We start from the raw sequence: 20925 nt of genomic DNA, 5'->3' as shown, positions 1-20925 counted from the left end.
TGGCAAGTTTTATAACATGGGCTACTGAGTCACTCAGCAAAATCACGTTCTGTGTTAGTTTCTGCAGCTAAGCCAATAATTTGGGTAGAAAAATAGGTTCTATTGTCTTGTCTCAGTACCAAGGTGCGAAATGATGGGAGATGCTGGCCTGTCCCTGACAAGCAATTACTCCTGCCAGATATCCTCCTTGTTTAATATTTGCACTCTACTTTTTCTGCCACTGACTTCCAGCCATCAGACCTCAGTTTGCTTTTCTCAGCTAGATTAAAGAGCCTTGTTACTCTCTTTTGACTTTTCCATGCACAGCTTCTTACAGACCACCAAGTTGTCTTTTAATCTTGCCTTGAAAAAAACGAAATAGAATTGAACTTCTTTCAATGTTTGTGCTATTGAGGGTATTCATGAAGGATGATCTGACTTTTAAGAGGAACGTATGTGTGTAGCAGATATCCATGGTGATGGGCACCTATGTAAACAGCCAGGCTGACAGCTCCAGTAAACATTCTCTTAAAGAGCTGTGGCAGGTCCATCCATCACACTACCTATATACACAGTACTGTCAAATATGTAACGTAAACAAACAGAGGGCAAAAAAGAGGTGATGAAAGAAATAATGCTTTCCTTTAATCCCTTTTTGTTTTAAGACCCTCTTGGGTCTTATCTTATCATGATAGTAAATACATGACTTTTAGATATTTTTTGGATGGACCACATCATTTGAAGTGGTCTGGTGACAGATACACAGCAAATCAGTGGGAGAGGAAACAGGGAAGTCCAGTTTGCTGATTCTTCATCCACTTCAATAGTTTTTTTGTTTTGTTTTGTTTTGTTTTATTTTTTTTTTAACCTTCGTCCTTCATAATGCTGTGTCTCATTGTGTCCAATTGCAAGAGCCATACAGAAAACATTATCCCATTATTTTCTCAGGGAAAGAGGGGAAACAAGCCTTAAGGAGAAACAAGCACACAACCTTCGCATTGCTGGCACATTGCCGAGCCTAAGGGCTGCACTTAATTTACATATAAATGTGCTGAGGATTTTAATCAGCAACTAATGCGCTCTGTTGTTATTTTTCACTTACAGTGTTTGTAATGCATGTGGTGTTTGGCAAATTGCATGGGGCACATGTACTTGGAGGAATGCAGTGGCAAGCATATCAGTGGCAGTGCTTTTTGGACTGTTGGCTGGCTTTATTTCTGAGGCTGCCCTGGGCCTCAGGTAGTGCTGGCTCCAGGCCTTCAGGGATAACTGCAAAATCCAGCCAAGGGTGACATAAAGAGCTGGCTCACAGATGTGTGGTTGGATTTCAGCTGTCTCATGTAAAAACGCAGTAGTGCCTCCACAGTGTAGCATCCCAGTGGATAAGAACATCTGTTTTATCAGTCTTGTTCAGAAATGTGTCTGCAAAATCTTAGAACTGTTTGGGTTTTAGTCCCTTTGAAATTTTCATTATTTCTGCTGGTGTTTCTTCTTGATTTGTTTGGTTCAGGCATCATTACATTGTTCACGTTTCTCTTTTAATTGTCAAGCAGCTGGAAAGAGTACACCACAAAATCCATCCAAGGAAAGCCTTTAGAGCTGCTCCCAAAGACCTCTCCTCCCTTCTGCTCTCCTGGTCTTGAAAACCAAATTCTGTCTTTCTGTAGTATCTGTTAATATCTAAGAGCTTTTAAGTAAGTGATGTGTCTTCTGAATTTATTGTGATTTTATCCAAGGATATTCCCCTCCTTTGTCTCAGCTAAAGTGAGTGAGAGCCTATCTGTGGACTGCCCAGGGAATATGTTGCAGCTCCTGATGTCAGATCTGTCAGCTTCTTTGCATTCATGCCATAATGATGAAGAAGCAGTGTTGGTGACCAAGTATCATCATTAGCCTCAAGAGTTAAAACCTCATATGAAGCTGGCATTTGACATCCCTCTGGAAGGATGTCATCCACACCTGTGTGGAGTGATCCTTTAAATATTTGGGCAGCTTGTGTATTCTTGTGGGTACTACCTTTATATCCATATAAAGCGAGGGGGCATTTTGTGCAGAACATTCAAGAGCATGGCAGAAGGTATTCCCAGGATGATGGAAGAATTTCCATGTGGAAAACCTGAAAGTGAGCAAAAGCCTTACTTACTTATTTTTTACTTATTAAGCTGCTGTGTGGTGTTGACAGGTGAAAGGACAAGACTTATTTAGGAAAAGGAATTATTTGTATCTGGGACCTTTTAATAAATCAAAAGTAAAAATAAGAACCAGTGTAGCAGACCTGTTGGTGGTAGCTAATGCTTGTTCAAAGAGCCTTCCCTTCTGAAATACAGAAATGAAAAGTAACTGTTGCCAGGAGTTATAAAATGAAGGAATGACTCAGATGATAGATTTATTATCACCTCAGTATCGGTGAAATTCAGCTTCATAAACATAGGTTAATCTGCTAAAACCTTCTGTGCTCTCACTGGGGGAGAACCCTATTTATTTCAAATAAAGATGTAAAATAATTATTCTTGTCTTCTGAATAAATCATAATTTCTCGTATCACTAATATTCATCTTTTTTTTCCTCATTCTTTCCTATGTGGATTTATTTTATTTATTTATTTCTATGGGTTGTTATTGGCTCTTCTCATCCCTGCAGTGTAATTTCTCTTCTGGACTTGCAAGCTTTTTTCATCACAGTTCACCATATATTTCACCCATGTTTCTACAGAAACTCATTACATAGCACAGGCTTCTGCCAGCAGGAATATTTAGAATACACTTTTCCTTTGTCCTCCAGTGCTACCCTGCTCACCTGCAATGGGTGAATAATACATCTGAGCGAGAAGGACATGGATCTGAGGTTACTACAAAACGACCTGTGCCTGTACATGACCAGAATCAGTGCTGCTCCTTTCCCCTTTCTCTCTTACATGGCTGATCAAATGTTAGGAGTATACTTGTCAGTTCAAACTAGTATTAAAAGACATAACAGAAAAAAAATTTAAAAAAATCCAAAACTTGAAAAAAATAATTGTAGTATTAAAAAAAAAAAGTATCTTATAAGACAAGAGCAAATACATGTGATACATGTGGCATCTCTGTGACTGTGGCTGGGTTCTCTGTTACCTTGAAAACTTTTAAGACTTCAAGCTGTCATGGAAGCAGTGCAATTGGATCCTTAAAAAAAACCCCAAAGCCAAAAAGACACACATATCTTTTATTAGTGCTGGCCTTACAGCAACTCTGTCCTCGGTGATTAACTGATAATATTGTTCTAAATAGCATCAAACACATCTGAGACTAAATTTAGGTTTCTTGTGTTCCTGTTTTGCCCTGCAATTTCTCTGTCATTTTCTATCGACTAATGATTTGATGGTTTGCAAGCTGTCCTTTTGAGTATTTCTTAAGCTTGAGATCCACTGCATTAGTGTGTCTCTCGAGATTTAACAGTGCTATATTAGGAGATGAAAATGTTCTTGATACATGTGCCATAGAAGTGGTGAGGAAGTGCATTTGCTTATTTTGATGCTGGTGTGATTTTGTGTGTGGTACTGGTGTATTTGGTCCTGCGTGCACTCATGGTCTTAAGCCAGTGAAGTTTAAGTGAAGCTTCACTTAAGCCAGTGAAGGTTTGGACTGTGCCAGTACAAGCAAGTCTTAGAGTGGTAGAGTTTCTGCTTTATCATAGAATCACAGTATGTTTTGGTTTAGAAGGGACCTGAAAGGTCATCTGGTTCCAACCAGATGCAAACCAGATGTTCTTGAGGAGGATGGCTTTCTAAAGCTCTTCAGGGAGAAATGAGATGGGTGGAAGCTCTTCATGGCAGGACTGTTCTGGCACAGGGCTGGTACTTTTATCCCTCTCTGTGGCTCTGAAATACACAGACAGGCTTTCTCTTTTGTTTCTTAGGACAAGGTGGAAAACCAACTGATGTTTTCTTACACCAGTAGGTAAAGTGGCCAAGCCTTTCTCTGTGATAAAAGAGGATATATTCGTTCTCTAAGGGCTACTGTATGAGCTTTTGATTGCTTGTTATCCAGGATTACACTGTGCAATGAGTGAGCTTAATTTTAAATTTACGGTCTATTTTCTGAACTTGGATGGATTCATTTTAAATTGCCTCCTAGGTTTTCTTCTTTAGCAAGGACACAGGCAGGAACCAGAAAAGAAAAGCCATTTCTTTTGTGTAATTCATTGTCAGTGGTTGTATCCCTCCCTACCAAGGTTTATACAGGTTTGCATCACAAAGCAGAAAATGATGGTGTTTCTTCTGTTACTCTGCCAGCTGCAGTTCTAGCAAAGAAATGGCTGTGGCATTAGGGCATTTATGAAGAGCCATCCTTTTACCTTCCCTCCCACTCAATTTATTGGGACAAAGGATTGAGATATTGAGCTGAGTTCACAAAACAATTCCTGAACTCAGGCTTCCGTTTTCATTTGTTGCACAACTTGAATCTTTCTATGGGTGGAGCCTTTGTTACATGCAGAACACATTTGTGTAGTACAGCCAAATGAAAATAGATGTGATGTTTTATTGATCCTATTCATGACATCCTCTGCTTGCTGTTTTTCTGCAGGGGTTATCTACACAGCAGATATTCTTGACCGGGAGACAACCAAATCCTACTGGTTGACGGTGTATGCGACTGATCATGGCGTTGTCCCACTCTACACTACCATCGAAGTCTACATTGAAGTGGAGGACATGAATGACAATGCCCCTCTCACCTCTGAGCCTATCTATTACCCAGTTGTCATGGAGAACTCCCCAAAGGATGTATCTGTCATTCAGATCCAAGCCCAGGACCCTGACTCCAGCACTAATGAAAAACTGACTTACCGGATTACAAGTGGAAATCCCCAGAACTTCTTTGTAATCAATCCCAAAACAGGTAACAAAACCCAGTTGCCTCGGGGCAAGTGGGAGAATGCAACTTACATATTTATCAGCTTTCACCCCTTCGGGATGCACTGGTTTGATTTCCAAACCTCTGTTTTCTGGTTGCTTATGTGACTAAAGCATCTTGTATGTGTCTGAAGCGCTCTGCTTTGCATCGGTGTGCGAAGGCACCGGCAGATGATGCGCTGCAGATGTGCTGCTGCAGCAATCACTCTGCCCTGGGTCACTGAATTGCTGCTGGCTGTTGCCTCTTCCCTGTGTCTACAGGGATGAGACTTTGCTGCACTGAGTCTGCAGAGGAGTGCTAGGAAGCAGATTCAAGCTGTTGCAGGTTACAGAGCACCGTTTCACTCTTTACAAGCTGGTGTAGCACCCCTGAAGTGAGTGACATGATGTCTGTACAGCATATGTAATAAGGATTCACATTAAAGTAGGTGGATTTAATTCTGCAGCTTGCTTTACAAAAAAGTTTAGATGACCTAAACGTCCCCCTGGCCTTTAAGAAAAAATCCATGTGTTTGCATTGATTTATAACAGCTGGGGATGTAGCCTGTGGGTGCAGTGTGACAGAGATGGTGATTGTTTGTAGTTAAAATACCATTGTTAGCTGGCAGTGGAGCATGGCACACATGCAGAGCAGCTCTGCACATGTCTCTACCCTAGGTGCCTTTGCTGAATGAGGCTGATAAAGAAATTGCCCCAGGAGTATCCAGCTTTGCTCACGCATTGGGCTTGTGGGGACCCTCCACCATGCTCTGGAGCTGGAGAGTTGAGGGGATTTTTCAGAGCAGTGTGCCTATCTTTAGGGAGGTAGTTCAGAGAATTCACACAGTGCTCCTGCTTGTTTACATGCTTCTAGTTTAGTTCTGGGGTTTTGATTTTTTTTTTTTTAAGTTTATTTATATCTTCTCCAAATTTTTAAACAGCTAAAAACTAGAAGGAATAGATGTGGGAAGGAACATTTTTAATTTAATATATGGAAATGATGTTCACTAAATAGGTTTTCAACATTTGGTTGGGCAATCCTATTGCAATGTGTGGCATAAGAAGGGGTCAGGATCTTCTCAGGCATAAGCCCAGGTGAAGAATCATGGAGAATGTATAATCACTGTGTTCAATCTGCTGAGCCCTAAGGCACATATCTCACTTATTTTTAACACTTGGAATGGTCGAAGATGCTCTTCCATCTGCATCCCTTCTCCCCCTCCCCACCCCATAAATCCCATCTGGGCAAAGTAGCAGAATTAGGACTCACAGTGTTTAATGCTTGTGCTTCCCTTCCATCGGCTCCACCCGCAGAGCAATCTGCTCAGCACAGCCCTGCTTATCTGTCAGGGTGAGCCCATGACAAGGACAAGAGCTGGGCACCTGGCAGTGCTACGGCACCCTAGCCTGGTGGCACACCCTGTGGGCTGGCTCTTTGTCCCTCCGGAGAGCAAGCAGGATACTCTGCCCTAACAGTGAGATCTTATTCTCACTCTTAACACTAACAGTGGTTTGTCTTCATTTGCACTGTGGAAATTGCTGTCTGAGAACTTAAAGGCTTCAGGATGAGTAACTTTGCTGCTTGGGCAACTCCCAAAGGGCCCCCCTTACACTCAGTGAGCATCCTTGCTAGTGACTGGCTGTGATTTGTCATAGAGAGGATAAATCATCCCCTTCTATCCAATTCAGTGCCAAACCCAGAGCAGTGAGAACTGGGCAAAGTGGCCTCTTTGAGTTTGTTTTGAAAACGATGAGGCTGACAGAGAGTGTGTGTGCAGAGATCCCTTTTCCCCAAGGGGAGCGCCAGGCCTTGACATCAGGAGGCTTTCTCCTGATGGGATGCTGATGTCCGAGAAATAAAAGCATAATGGATTTTCCAAGAGAGTGCCCCTGGGGGTCTCTGACAAGGCTCCTTTCAGCTGTCTCCCTGCAGTGCACTAGTTTTCTCTAAGACAGTAATTTACACTCCAGTTGTTTTGTACAGGAGACTTCTGCACACACAGAAGAGGTTCGTAGCCTGTCAGCCCCGTACCCTTGCTGGGATTCAGCACAGCAGTAGCTCACGTAGAGCGTTGCACAGCAGCCCTAAATGCGACAGCATGCTGTATAATCAAGATGAAAAGGTTTAATGTGAACCCAAATATGCTGCGATTGCTGCATACGTGGGCTGAATGAGCATGCTCCTGCTGTCGGGGAAGAACAGCCATTTGAGAAAGGGGGTCTTTTATTTCCTGTGCCACTTTGGAAGTTTAGACACTGCCAGCAAACTGACATCTCATTCCTGTGAGTAATCCACTGTTGAGAGTGAACAGGAAGGCAGCATCCTGTATTTCTTACATCTTTGGGTGGGAAGCAGCAGAGGCGATGGGGAGTTTGCTGGAGGATAGGGATGTTCTCAGCTGTCTTTGGAGGTCAGCAGTGACCGTGTTTGCCTTCCCCTGAAGCTCACTTTCAGCTGCCTTGTAGCTCATGCAGGTCAGATGGGTTTCTGGAGGCACATGGACCTACTGGTGTCTGATCAAGCGAGGACACGGGGAGTCCAGGTTTTGTTCCTGGTTCTAATTCAGGATCATAATTGCAGCCAGTTCTTACACTTTTGATTGATTATCTGGATAGCAAAGCAACAGCACTCCTTGTATGCCATATCTGTAGACAGAAGAAGCCTCTTAATAGACAAGTTGTCACTTCCTACATTTTTATAGGCTGGCACAGCTCGCAGTGGCTATTTTAGGCAAATTTATCACGTGCATTTGGATCTGTTTGAAGGCAGGCTTTATACTTTTTAGGATTATTACCTGCAGTTTGCTCTGTGGGTTTTAGAGAGACAAAGAGTTGCTCCTGCAGGAATGAAGAGCTGCTAAAAAACTGCTGATAGCAAGATTTGGGCACTGAAGTTACCCTGGAGAGTTCATGCTCTCACTGGGGGCTGACTCCGCTGCGGGGGCACAAGTATGTGGTGGCAAGAGCTCTCCTCTTCAGGCTTGGGGTTTATATGGGTGCTCCAGGGAAGAGGACAGCAACATGAGCTGCCCACCTACGTGTGTCAGGATTGGAAAGGCAGTGTGGGCAACCTCCCATGAAGGCCTTTTTTTTTTCTCACCTTAATGTTTTTACTAAAATACAGCCAAGCATCAGTTTGTGCCTTGCTATGCACTTTTATCTCATGAGCTGATATTCGTAGGTACAAGTACTAAGTGAATAATGAAGCACATGAGCACATGTGAAACCATAAATCATTCACACTGGAGAACAAGGCAGCCTTGTTCTGCTAGCTGGTGGACACTGCAGCCTAAGTGTAGCGGGTCCAAGGGAGCTAGCTGGGATTTTCCTTTATAGTGGGCAAGAGGAAAATATTGCAAAGCACAGTTTTGTGAGGGGAGTAGGAAACATGCTTTTCAAAAAATTGAGGTGACTCTAGGGGTTACATGACTACAGGGAAAGGCATTCCCCTGGGCATTTGTTTCCCAGCTGTGTATACACACAGCAGCAAGGGAGTCATTCCTGGAGTTCAGCATCTTCAGCAGCTGCGAGTCAGCCTGAAACCCTGGTGTGGCTGCTGACAGAGCCAGCCCTTTTCCTCATAGCTTGACTTCTGTGCTTGGGAGGGCTTAGGGTTGCTTTGGCAGAGCACAGGGTCACAGGGCTGTGCTCCTTTGTGGGTGGTGTGAGATGGGGAGAACGGCAGAGCTGCTGCCAGAGCAGCTGTGCTGACCAGCTCCCAGGAGTGCCACGCTCAGCCCGAGCCGAGTCGGTTACTCTGGGGTGAGAGGCACATAAATAAAACAGAAGATGGAGTTAATAAAAAAATTTGATTGATCAGAGCTGTAAATTCTTATTTTTATTTCATGTATATGGGTGTTAATTTCACAGCACAGGGGTAATTTACTGCATTGATTTATTACGTTTCTGTGCTCTGGAAAAAAAAAAAAAAATTTGAACCATTACATTATTTTGTTTAGTGTTAACATCTTTAGAACAAACCAAGTAAGCTTCTCTGCAGTCGTATGTAGATTACTTAAGATATTCTTTAACACACCAGCAGACCAAATTTTACTCTTGTGCACAATGTTATTAATTAATTTACTCTAAAATTATGCTTGTGTGTCTGTAAAATCTGCTTACACCTTGCTTAGCCTTTTGCTGACACCATTTAAACAGAGGCAGACCCCTGGCACCCCTGAAATTCTATTTGCTGCAGTAGTTAGGGCAGGATGCACTAGTAGGTTTAGAAATAGTGCATGTAGGTCAACACATCTTTGCCAAGCAGCAATACTCTGCCTCTGGAAGTTGCCTCTGAACTGTCACATAAGCACCTAGATTTGGAAAGACTGGATATTTTCATGCTGAAGTAGTATTAATATTTATATAAGCTAATTCAGGGTTAGTGAGTGTCAGAATTTAATTGGTATGAATGCTACTCTTCTCAGTAGGCTGGGCTTTTCTTGCTTTTGCACTCACAAAGCCAGCTGGCATAGAATCCTGCTGGGTCTGAAAGCCACATTTGCTCTGCCATACTAAAATAGTGCTTCACCCTCCTGTCATACATCCTGATTTCTATAGCCACTTTTCTTTGGCTTGTCCCGAGAAATCCCCACACATCTTTGCTCCCCAGACTTAGACAAATCCAGTGGTCTGCTGCTGCTCCACATCCTGATGGCTGCCAGCCATGCAGATGCTAGGTATCCAGTGCCTCTTTTCAGCCCATAAATCATAGAATCGTGGAATGGTTTGGATTGGAAGTGACATTAAAGACCATGTAGTTCCAACACCACTGCCAGGGGTAGGAACATCTCCACTAGACCAGTTGCTCAGAAGCAATGCAGAGCCTGCCCACAAACATTTCCAGGAATGGAACAGGGATTATCCTTCTATCACACATAAATTATTACAGCTGCTGTTAGAGCAGACCTTGAGGAGGGGATTGCTCTGGGCAGCTCTAGAGGGTCTCCCAGTGGTTGTGGAGGGTTTCTAGGTTCCTCAACCTTCTCTTGTGGTCAAGGGACACTCACCTGTCCTGGCTGCTCCACCCATGCTGCTAAATTCTTAATAAACTTCTTCTGAAATAAGATCTTCTGTATCATGTAAATGAAAGCCATTATTTTTTTGTATGTTTGTTTTGTTTTTAGTCTAGACTGCAGTCTTTCTCCAGGGTTTGTTTTAGGTGCTATAGTGATCAAATTAGGAAATGTACTTCGAATTTTTATGGAGTTGAAGGTCAGCTCCCTCCCACTTAGGTACTCCTTCTGAAGGGTTGTCTCCCTCGTGTGTGTTGGCCATGGAGCCATTTTTGGCAGCACGTGTATAGGATGAAAATCATCTCTGCAGATCATGTCATAGCATGAATAGCTCAATGCTATTCAGCCTGTAAGTATTGCCCTATCTAAGATCAGAGAGGACCTTGCAGAGGGAAAAGATATTGATTGTGGGTCTCTCCAGCCAATGGTGAATTTGAGGAATTGGTCTCTCTTTCCTTCTGTGCTCTTTTACACTGTTTGTACAAATGTGGAGTTCACCAACAGTTGCAGAGTCCAGCCTGATGGATCCATCACTGATATGTGACCATAACTAATACAGATTTTTACAGTGTAATTCCCCTTCCACATTAGCTGTCTTCCATTCTCTGTAATTTATGTTGTATCAACACACACTAAATGGTCTACTTTCTTTGCTTTCACTTCTCTATTATTTAAAAGTGTGGCTCTTAATGACTTCCTTGTAATACACTCGCTGTTAAAAATGGAGCTTTGGAGTATTTTAAAAGCTTGAGTTTCTGCTTTGGCATGGCTTATTCTTTACTAGACACTATATTTCCAGTGGTCTGAGCCCAGAGTTAACAGCTGGAAAATCAAAGGACCATGGATGTTGGAGCTGTGTGCTTAATCACAGTGGTACCTATAAGTGTGCTTATATAACTGTACAGCATATTAGACAAAGTTTCTGCATTAAGGAGTTTGTCATAGTAACAATAATAGTAATAATTAGGAAAAAAGAGGAGAAGAAAAAAAATAGGGAGGAGGATGTAAATCAAGTCCATCTGCTTGCCAGGGCACGTTTATTCCCCAGAGTAAATTTTCAATTAGATCCTGAACTGCAGGATATCCATAGCTGCTGCTAATGCTGAGCATAGCAGGGACACAAACTCTTCTTTTGACTTTGAGTGAGTCACTTCACCCCATGGTTTGTTTTTTTGTTTTGTTTTGTGGAAGTGGAAGTATGGTTTTGCCTTGTGTGATTGTCCTGTAAATTAATCCACTGTAGATGGTTTGCAGATCAGACATGCTCTGGAAATGCAAGCTATTGATTTTTCAGGCATCTTGGCATTAATAGACATGCATTCACAGACATGTGTTCATAGGCATGCAAAAACACAAAAAAAGAAGGGTGGAAAAAAAAAACAAAACAAACATCACGTCCAAAATGGTAGGATGAAGAGGAATATAAAACAATTTTAAACTAAGCTTGATAGTATTATCTAATGGCCAGACCACTAATTCCACGGAAAATGACAGAATTTGGACTCAGCCAGCATGTCTCTTCCCTTCTCCCTTCCTCTGTGGCAGTGATTTCCTTTTCAATCTGTATATGTTATCTGTGGTGAGGATAAAGTTGTGAGCTGTGTCACCTCAGTTGCAGCTACAGTAATTCTGCTATTAATAAAAAAATAAATCCAGTTTTATCATGTCTTTTGAACAGACCTGATTTCTGCTAGCGGTGGGTTTTTATTCATGAAATGCTGAATATGGCTGAGATTGCTGGATGTCTCTGGTATCAAGTGCCTCTTTTAAAATGACATTTAAAGATACAGTATTTCTTATAAATGCCATTTCTTTGTAATCAGCAGATTTATACTTGGCTTATAGAAATTATAATCTTTCTTTAGGATCTCCATGATGACTTCTTCAGACCTCTTTCACAGTAAGAAGTTTAAGGAGTATTCCCGTTGCCTTGACTGGACAACTGTGTCCTTGCTTACTCAATGCAGCATCAGTTTTTAATCTGAACTCCCTGTTTGCTTCAGTACAGACTTATTTCTGAAGGGCATAAGCATGGCAAGGGCCAGTGGGACAGGTTTTTTTTCTGATGGAAGAAGTTTCTGCCCAATAAGCTGAGAGCTCATTTCTTTCCTGTCCCAGGATCAGTTCTGGAACAGCAACAATTTTGCCACTGGTCTCATAAATCTATGTTGTTGTGCATTACATCAATCATTTATTATTCTTAAAAATATCATTAGAGTATATCGTCTGCCTATTCAGAAGTAACTTTGTCTATAAGCTTAGCTGTGAAAATAATGTTTCTACCTTGTCTGTCAGTTCAGTTTCTCTGTTCGCAGATTTCCAGAAGTCATGGCTAGGCAGAAATCACCTATCTTTTAAATAGGCTGTGCTATTCCTTCACTAATTTTTAATTAGGGCTATTCCATTCACTTCCAGGTAGTCAAATTCTCTTGTTAGAATTATTATCAATGGCAGAAGCACAGCTGAGCTTGCTGAGTGAAACTGTATCACAAGTACTGGGTAACAGCCCTGTTAAATGTATGCACAATGCATATGCTATGGATACTTGTCATATCCTGCCACACATTATTATGATTACATCAGCAAATGTCCCTGCGTTACAGTAATTGCTTGTGGTCCAAGTCTGAACTCTGGCAGGAGGAATTAAGTGGTTGAATTAGGGATGCTGAGGTGTGGAGCCTGTGAGCATGGCATTCATGGAGGGGCAGGGGTCTGGAGAGGGAGCTTCTCTCCACAAGAGAAGAAAATAAAGCTGACATGTTAGCCCAGAGGATGTGAAAGCTTGGGATGGGGGTAGTTGAGAGGGTTCTTTTTCCCTTTTTATTTCCTACTGCTTTTTAATCAATCAAGTAACTTACGTTTATCTTTTGCACAACAGTCAAAGTTACTACTGGTGTCTGTGATCCCAAGCAAACAAGATTAAACCAGTTTTTTCCCCTTTTGCTCAGGTGCAGTGAATACAGTCATACTGTCATCTTAGAACAGGCACTTTTTGTGGCTTGGATAGTGTTTCACCTTGTGTGAGCAATTTCTAAAATCCCTTCATGGACTGGAAGTTAGAGGCAAGGAACGTAGTTCTGTTTCACTCTTAGTTAACATCGGATCCTGGGTACAAACTGTGATATTTCCTGTTTGGAGAATTAGATTGACCTATGCTGCATGCGGGTATTAAAAAAAATAACAAAGCTCGGAAATGGAAATAAAAAGAGAAGGCAACTGGGAGGGCAGGTGTGTTTGCATAAGCCATAACTATGTCAGTAATCACCAACTATTAATTTTTCTTTGTCTTCCATCACATAGGAGGTTGTGTCAGCACCTCTTAAACTCCCAAAGTCTCATGACCTCACAGTTCAGCTAAACTAGTCTGTTCAAAAATTAAGCTTAACAGTGGATTGTATTATTTTTCCCCCTTTTTTTTTCCTGACTCTGTTTCCATCAGAGTTACGCTGTTACAACCAAAGATGATTATTTTCTGTGAAATTGCTCTCCCCTCCTTTCCCCTTCCCCTTATGTTAATGAGAGTGTTTTTCGTTTGCTAGGAAGACTGACACAACTTCTTTGAAATTAGTAGTGTTGTTGCCAGTTAAGTGTGTGACCTTATCTGTGTAATTGTACAGATCGTGCTGCCATATGTCTACATGCACAGATCTTAATTTAACCGAGACATACATGTGTAAAAATAAAGCAGTATCTGGGGGTTAAATATCAGAAGAGCCCCCTAATCACAGCTTTCACATTATATGCAGCTTTCTAGAGAGCCTGGAGAGCTCTGAAGTTAAATCTTTAAAAAATAGTCTTTACATGGGACCATGCTCTTGTAACTCTGTTTTTACATTGATTGTCAAGTGGACTCTACTATGCCTCTACTTCCTTGCTTGTTGCTCCTACTTGGTTTTTCCCCCTGTAGTAGCTAAGTCCTTCATGCTGTTTGCTAAGGTAGAATAGGACAAATTTTAATTTTTTCCAAGCAGGGAACTGATGCAAAGGAAAGCAGCTAACTCATCCAATACCAGCAGTAAAAATTTGGTCTTTGCCTTCAGAGCCAATGGCCACATGTAATGCAAAGGCTTATGTCCAGCCCATCCTACCCTGCTAAACGCAAGGCAACCCTGGCACCAGTGCTTTCTGACATGTGTACAGAACTTACCTGGGCATGTTGGAGCCCTGGTATTTCCTATCCTGTTACAGCTAGCCAGCCATATCCCATCCCTGCCTTTCAGTCCTTCTTCGCCTTTCTTTCTCTCTTGTCAAAAAGCAAGCCTGGGTTGCCCACAGCAGGGAAAGAACTGCTGTTTGCACAGGGACAAGGAGCCTCAGATGGCTCTGTTGGCACCTGGGCATATAATGGCAGAGGACTTACGTCTCTTGTCTTTTGAGTGGATGAAGCAACCTCCTTCTCCATCAGCCTAATGCAGGCACAAGCCTAAGCGTTTGTGCTGGTGCTGTCATGGAGCAAGGAAGCAGACACAGAGCACTCAGGTCTCCTACTACCCCCAGTAATCATGTTCTTTCTTTCCCAATACTACATTTGCTTGTACTTTCTGTGCAGGAACGTTCCCTCATTGCTTCCCGTGTATATGAGTCAATGTCATGACATGCTGTGGGTTTGTTGCCTTCGAAGAGAAATTTAATGTTTGTGTCGGACGAGTTGCGTGCAAGGAATCTGTGCTGCAGTGATCTATTTATATGGTAATTAGCAAGTAGCTTTGCAGCTCTTAAAGGGATTTGGTTTGAAAACTAAGTATTATTCCCTGAATTTTAACTTACCAACAGTGTATGAACAAGAGTGCACATGCACATTTTTTTTAAACATAGCCACAATACCCAAAAGATAAATGTACTTCTGCTCTGCAAGAGAATATTTTGACTATAATTAATTTTGCTCCATTCACCATATGCTTTTATTTTCTGACCTTCATTTTATTCGCGGACCCTATATAATAAAATATGCAGTATTAGAACAAAAGTTGCTTAAAGAAGCACAAGTGCTTGTGTTACTACATCTTCAGCTAAATTATGTGGTTTATGCCACCTGAGAATTTGACCATCTTATGCTTAAGAAGTTATTATTATGGAAAGGTGCTGTCGTTGCTCAGAGATGGTGAAGTTATTTTTGTTAATAGAAGAACGAGTGAGCTTTTTAAAATCTTTGAAGAAATGCTGTAAGCCCACTCAGATCCTTTAGGAGAGGCAGACAGGGATGAAGAATCTTCTCTTTGTCCTTTATTATTCTGTGTTTGAGGCAGTTCTCAAGACACGACCTGGGAATGCACTGCAAATGACGCAAAGAATAATTGCTGCTAAATTTAGTTTATCGTGTAGGTGTGAATTAGATTAATTAAACAGAGAATAAACACACACAAGATTACCCAAAGAAGCTGCATGGGTGGAAGAATGTTAGACTATATTAACAGCTTAGATATGCATGATGCTGAGATATTTTTCATGTGAGTCTGTAATTTCTTAGGGGATTTCTCTCAGGTATATTATTTCTTTCTTATAGCACTTAATGTAATCCAAACTGATTAAGGGAATGCTGTTCATTAAAGGGAAGAAAAATAAGGCAAACGCATGCTTTAGAATTAACTCGAGTAGTCCACTGGGTGAGCTGCAGCTCTGACTCAGTAATATGCCCATGCCCCTGCATTTGGATATGTCAAAACCCCTCGGCTTGGGTTGGAAGAAGGATGCACAGCTTAGCATCAGAGAAGCAGATAGGCAGGATTTGGATACAGTCCTTGTTTTGTTAGCTGCATGGGGGGGCTTCATGCCCCACCCCCAAGTTTACCTCTAATCTGTCAGAGCATCTCTCCTCCTGCAACCTGATGTTAAGCAGGGAGGGTCTCAAGGACTTCTTACTGTATTCAGCCTGCAGGAGGAGGTTTCCTCTCCACCTCCAAAACTTCTGTCCCTACTTTCTGCTTGAAGTCATTGTGCAAAACAGCTGGGAATTTACAAACACCCCACAGGACATCAGCCTAACCTCTTTACAAGGCTGCCTTATTAACAGCAGAAGTGCAACACTGAGAACATAATTAAAATTTAATGGAAAGACAGAAATTTCAGAGAAGAAAAGATTCCTATGTAGACAGAAATTAATTTTGCTTATGAAAAAAAATGAGGAAAGGGGATGAAAACATGAAGTAATACACTATTTGTTGAAGGGACTGTATAAAGACAGTTGTATGACACAGAAAATAGTGCATGTCCAAAACTGTTTCACCCATCTGTGAGTATGGACTTGGCTTTTGTCATCATGAATTCTCACCCCCACCTCTAATAGTTCCTTAAAAAACAACCCAGAATTGTATATTCAAGATACCTTAATTTCTGCACATTGAGTCCTGCAAGAAAAGTAAGGACTGTGGATGTTCAGGTTGGGTTTGGTTTTGTGGTTTTGTTTCTGGTTTGGGTTTTTTGGTTTTTTTGCACAAGTCTGTGGTTTTTGTGGTTTTTCTTTAGTGCTTTTATTTCAATTATTTAGCAATTAAAAATAATTCATAGCTAAGAACTCAGTCAGGAAAAGCAAAACCTGTGCTGCTTTTTGGTAAGCTGAAGCGGTGACTTATTTTTTAAAATATTTATTTGCAATATTGTGGTCCCCTCGTAGCTGCAGCCGCGAGGCTGTAGCTTGGCAGGGTAAGTGGAGTAAAAGATGGTTGCTACACCAAAAAAGCTCGCAGTTTAAGGGGAGCCTGAGACAACAGATGGGGAAAAGCAGATGGAGATGCGTCAGAAAAACCAAGGCGGTATTGATCCGTGCTAAGTTTGTTGCTGGGCACTCTGGGTGTGCGGAGGAGTGGAGACCAGGCTTTTAGGAGACGGAGCAGTGGGCAGTTTGGACACGTGCTGGCAAGGTGCCCTGGTGTGCCATGGGCTCTGTCCTGGGGCTGCAGCTCCCAGACTTTTGTAGAGCTTGCAGGGAGGGGCTGCAAGGGACTCTCTCCAAATAGGATACAGGAGGTGTGTATATATATATATATATATATATGTATATATATATATATTCTGAATCTGTATCCATGGAAAGATTTCCCTCCCTCTCCCTGAGGTGTGTATATATAGATACAATTTTTAATTCTTTTTTTTCCCAAAATTTAAAACAAATTGCAAAGGCTTGGTTCTGGTGGGTTCCAGTTTTGGCTTTTTCTTTTTTTTTTTTTTTTTTTATGTTTGGGTTGTTTGGCGCTTTATTTTTTTGGTTTTTTTTTTTTAAATTAAAGGGTTTTTCAGAAAAAAGGCATTTAAAGTGCATTTTTTTTTTCTTTATTGGAATGTGTATAAATTTGGAGGTCTTTTTCCCTGTTCTCTTCCTCTGTTTTCATGAGAAAAGAAAGACAGTGGCAGTCTTACAAGTGAAGGGCTTAACTGCCCTTTGAGTGGGACATGAAGGCAGAATGTCCTGGAAAGGCTGAAGTTTTCAAGCATGATATGCAGCTGTGCTCCTGAAAGGTGAAATTCCTTTATGGTCTGGAAAAGCTTTTAGCTATGGTACTCACCATAGTTAAAAAACAAAATACCTAATGGAGCATCTCCATCCTTTCCTCCTGCACTGGATATCCAGGAGTTTTGGAGTAGTGATTTACAGAGGCATTTGCTGTCTACAGCCAGGGTAGGATTCAGGAAGGTCTCTGAATACTTGATTTCTCATTGGTAATGATGTGCATATAGACAGGTGCACCGGAGTTAAAATCCTACATTTTCTTCACCCGTCTACCTTTGTGGGCAGAGGGACTCAACATTAAATGACAGAGTCAGACCTTGAGAGAAAGATTCTCATCTCTTTTCAAGCATGACTGGATCCTGTGTCAGCCCGTCTACTTAAAAGGATCACATCACTGGGGTTCTCAAGTGCCCTTTTTTAAACCTAAAATTTGCACTACCAAACCATGGGGAGCTGAAGAATTTCAGTCTGTGTAATTTGTCAAGAAAAATTGAAGAGGTTGTGGCTTCATAGTTTGTATGTGCCTGCATGGGGACAGGATTTCTGTTGAAGGTTTTCTTTCATCTAACAGATAAAAGTAATAAAAGACAGTGAAGTTAGAGAAATTCAGACTGAAAAGAGTCCTATTTTTCTGGCTCAGGACAGTTGTAGTAGCTATAAAGGTGCTATTCCAAGGTTATGGTCCGGACACAGAGGCCAAGCGGTGAAATTTCCTGACCATTATTATCCAGGAGCACAGAATAGATGGTCTGATTTGGACTAAAAACCTATTAAAGCATTATGAACACAGTTTAAACCAAAAATTACCATAGGATTAGAGGGGCTTTATGGCACAGCTCTGTTTTGCACAAAAAGCTAGGAGAAGATGCCATGTCTCTTCTGGGAATGGATAATATCTGTTCAAATACAGTGCTGTCCCATGTTTTTCTCCTCTGGGCTTCTTGAATACCATTATTGCTGTGAAATGTTATAAATAAATCAACAAAAGAAAAGATTTTTTATATATATTCCTATATTGATTCTAACAGGATATAAATAAGAAAACATTAGCACCAGCTTGCCTCACATAAGAAACATGATTTTCTTGTTCTGTCACAGCTTGAAACACTGCAGACCATATTCCTTTTAAAACACTTTCTCACTGATAGCAAGGTGTAATGGAGCTTTTCAGACTGTTGGTACAAATTTTTGGATTAAAAAGTTTGCTATCTGTTACAAAACATCAATAAGCATTGATGTTTTCATAGCATGAGCATAAGATTCAGGGAGGTGTGGGGTAGGAGTGCCTTGTTCCATTTCTGGGGGCATGTAATATTTTATCATCTTGCAGCCTTCTTGCAATTTGGTATGCTGAGAGAAATTAATTTGAATGTTTACAATATTTAATTTTCAATAATTATTCAAGCATATAGAATGACAGGCATTTACAGTATGTAGTAAACAGATGGATTAGCAATTGTGCATGTAATTAGAAATCACACTTAAAATACAAACGTGCGTTTGAATATTCAGTTACCTTTAAAAAGAGAAAAGGTATAAATAAAACTGTGAGTGCCTTAGGAATTATTTATAGAGTCCATGAAGTGCCCTTCATAAGTGGGTCTTTGCCAAAAATATTCATTGAATTCCAATTACAAATTGCATATACTTCTTTTTTCCTAAGATAAGACTGAATTGTTCAGATTCGTTAGTTTTTCCATGCTGCTGTGATTTTAGAATGACGGCAGGATCACTTTTCCCGGCCTCCAAAGAGAGACATCCCCCTTGCATCACTGTGTCCATGGTGTTGGTGATGTGAATGCAGGGTGCTGACTCCTGCCTGGCTCCCAGTCCTCAGCCCTGCCTTTGCTAGAGGTCCACCTGAGTCATGACACTCAAGAAATGATTTTGTTAGGACAAGATAAATCTTTCACAGATATTGTGGAACTGTCAGGATGTGAAAGTACTCTAAATGAGTAACAGTCTGATACTTTAGCGTTTATCCTTTTCCCCACCTTGAATTGCGTTGCATTCTTTCATTTGGTCAAAACTGATTTGTAGGATAGATGACACAGTGACCCCCAGTGAAATCACCAAAAATGCCTGGAAATGATGTTTAGAAATGACTTTTGAGAATCCATGTTAGACACCTTTGAAAATACAATCTTCCATGATTTTGGTGTGGTCTCCTCACACACCTCCTGGGTTGAATGCTTTGGTGCTGTGCCTGTGGCACATGCACCAGACTGTCTTCATCAGAGCTGGTGTAGAAGAACCCAAACTTAATTTTCTCTGTTAATTTATTAATTAAAAAAACGCCAAACAAGCCCAAAGAACCCCACAACAAACCCCACTCTTTTGTCTCACGAATACTTTGGAAAAAATGGGCTATAAATGTGACACCTTCAAGGAAAGAGGTTGATCCTGCTCTCAGGGAAGTCAGTGGGATTCTTGCCATTGCTGCAGATGTGTGTGGGATTGAACCCTTAGTGATTATGAGTGTGAAATGTGAAAATATATTTAGCCAGGTTCATTTGACAGTATTAGAGACGGATTCTCATGTAAGGTAACAGTTGGAGCTGATTTCCGTGGCCTTTGAGCATATTGACCATAAATCATGTCATGAGTATGAAATACTCCTTCCCCCTGTATGTATCTCCTCCATTTAAAGGAATTATAATTTAACATAGAAAAAAAAATTTCAAATCTCTGCCCCTCAAAAGTTTACTGGATTTAAGTAATTATGTTGACTTTAGGAAAAAAAAAGTAGTTTAAGATAGTTATTTTTCATGTTTTTACTATATTGTATTACTAATTTTCATGCTATTGTTCTATTCACTGTTGTAATTCAATTAATTCTATGTATTTATTTGTTGATGAACAAGATTTTTTTCCTAGACTTTCCAACATAATGCATGAGAGCTCCTCTGTTTTTCCTGTTTGTGATATTTTCTGGTTTAGAGATGGAAGCAGAGTTTCTGAGAGGTTTTGCAGTGTTATAGGACAGTGAACAAACTGATTTATAGGCTTTAGGTCAGAGGGATATTGTATCACCTGCTCTGACCCCTTCATGGTAGACATGGTAGAAAATCACCTAATTAGTCCTACACTGAGGTGTCTAACTGGTGTTTGACTAAAGCCTGTATTCCAGGAAGATACCGATTTAAAGGCTTCAAGACCTTTTTTTTTTTTGGTTCCCCTGATACTTATCTCTTGTATTATTTGAAATGCCTAGTTTATTTTTCATTTAATTTGTCTTCCTCATCTCTCCACTGTTAGATTTCACTGTCCTTTTCTCTGCTGGAATAAAAACCCCTTTACTCCCTAGTAATTTCTCCCTGTGCAGGTACTTATATGCATGAATCTAATTATTAATTAATTGACGACAGTATAGTTTTTAATGCAGAGAGGAAAAGAAGCACTGATTTAATTGGTGCCATATTGTCGTTGACTTACATGTTAGAAAAATGCAGGCTGTTCTGCCTCCATAAAGACATTTGTGGTCACAGTCTAGACGTGACTTCCAGAGTTCTCCCTGATCAAGTCTGAAACATGCAGGAAAAGCCAGGGTCAGGTGCAGAGGCGGGTTTGAAGTAGCTCTGAGAACCTTCTCAGCATGAGCAGCAGCAGCTGTCAAT

The 20925-nt window shown here is 41.0% G+C and overlaps 1 protein-coding gene across 1 annotated transcript in view; it reads left to right on the top strand.

Moving 5' to 3' along the window:
* Nucleotides 1–20925, top strand: part of FAT3 (FAT atypical cadherin 3) — a 394564-nt gene that overhangs the window by 177818 nt on the left and 195821 nt on the right. The window contains exon 3 of the mRNA XM_086882161.1: nt 4542–4856. Within this exon, the coding sequence (XP_086738287.1) occupies nt 4542–4856 (315 nt within the window). The remainder of the gene's footprint in view (nt 1–4541; nt 4857–20925) is intronic.

This window comes from Cyanistes caeruleus, chromosome 3 (genome assembly GCF_971803275.1).
Source record: "Cyanistes caeruleus chromosome 3, bCyaCae1.hap1.1, whole genome shotgun sequence".
Taxonomy (NCBI): domain Eukaryota; kingdom Metazoa; phylum Chordata; class Aves; order Passeriformes; family Paridae; genus Cyanistes; species Cyanistes caeruleus.
This window is presented reverse-complemented; position numbering and strand designations above follow the sequence as displayed.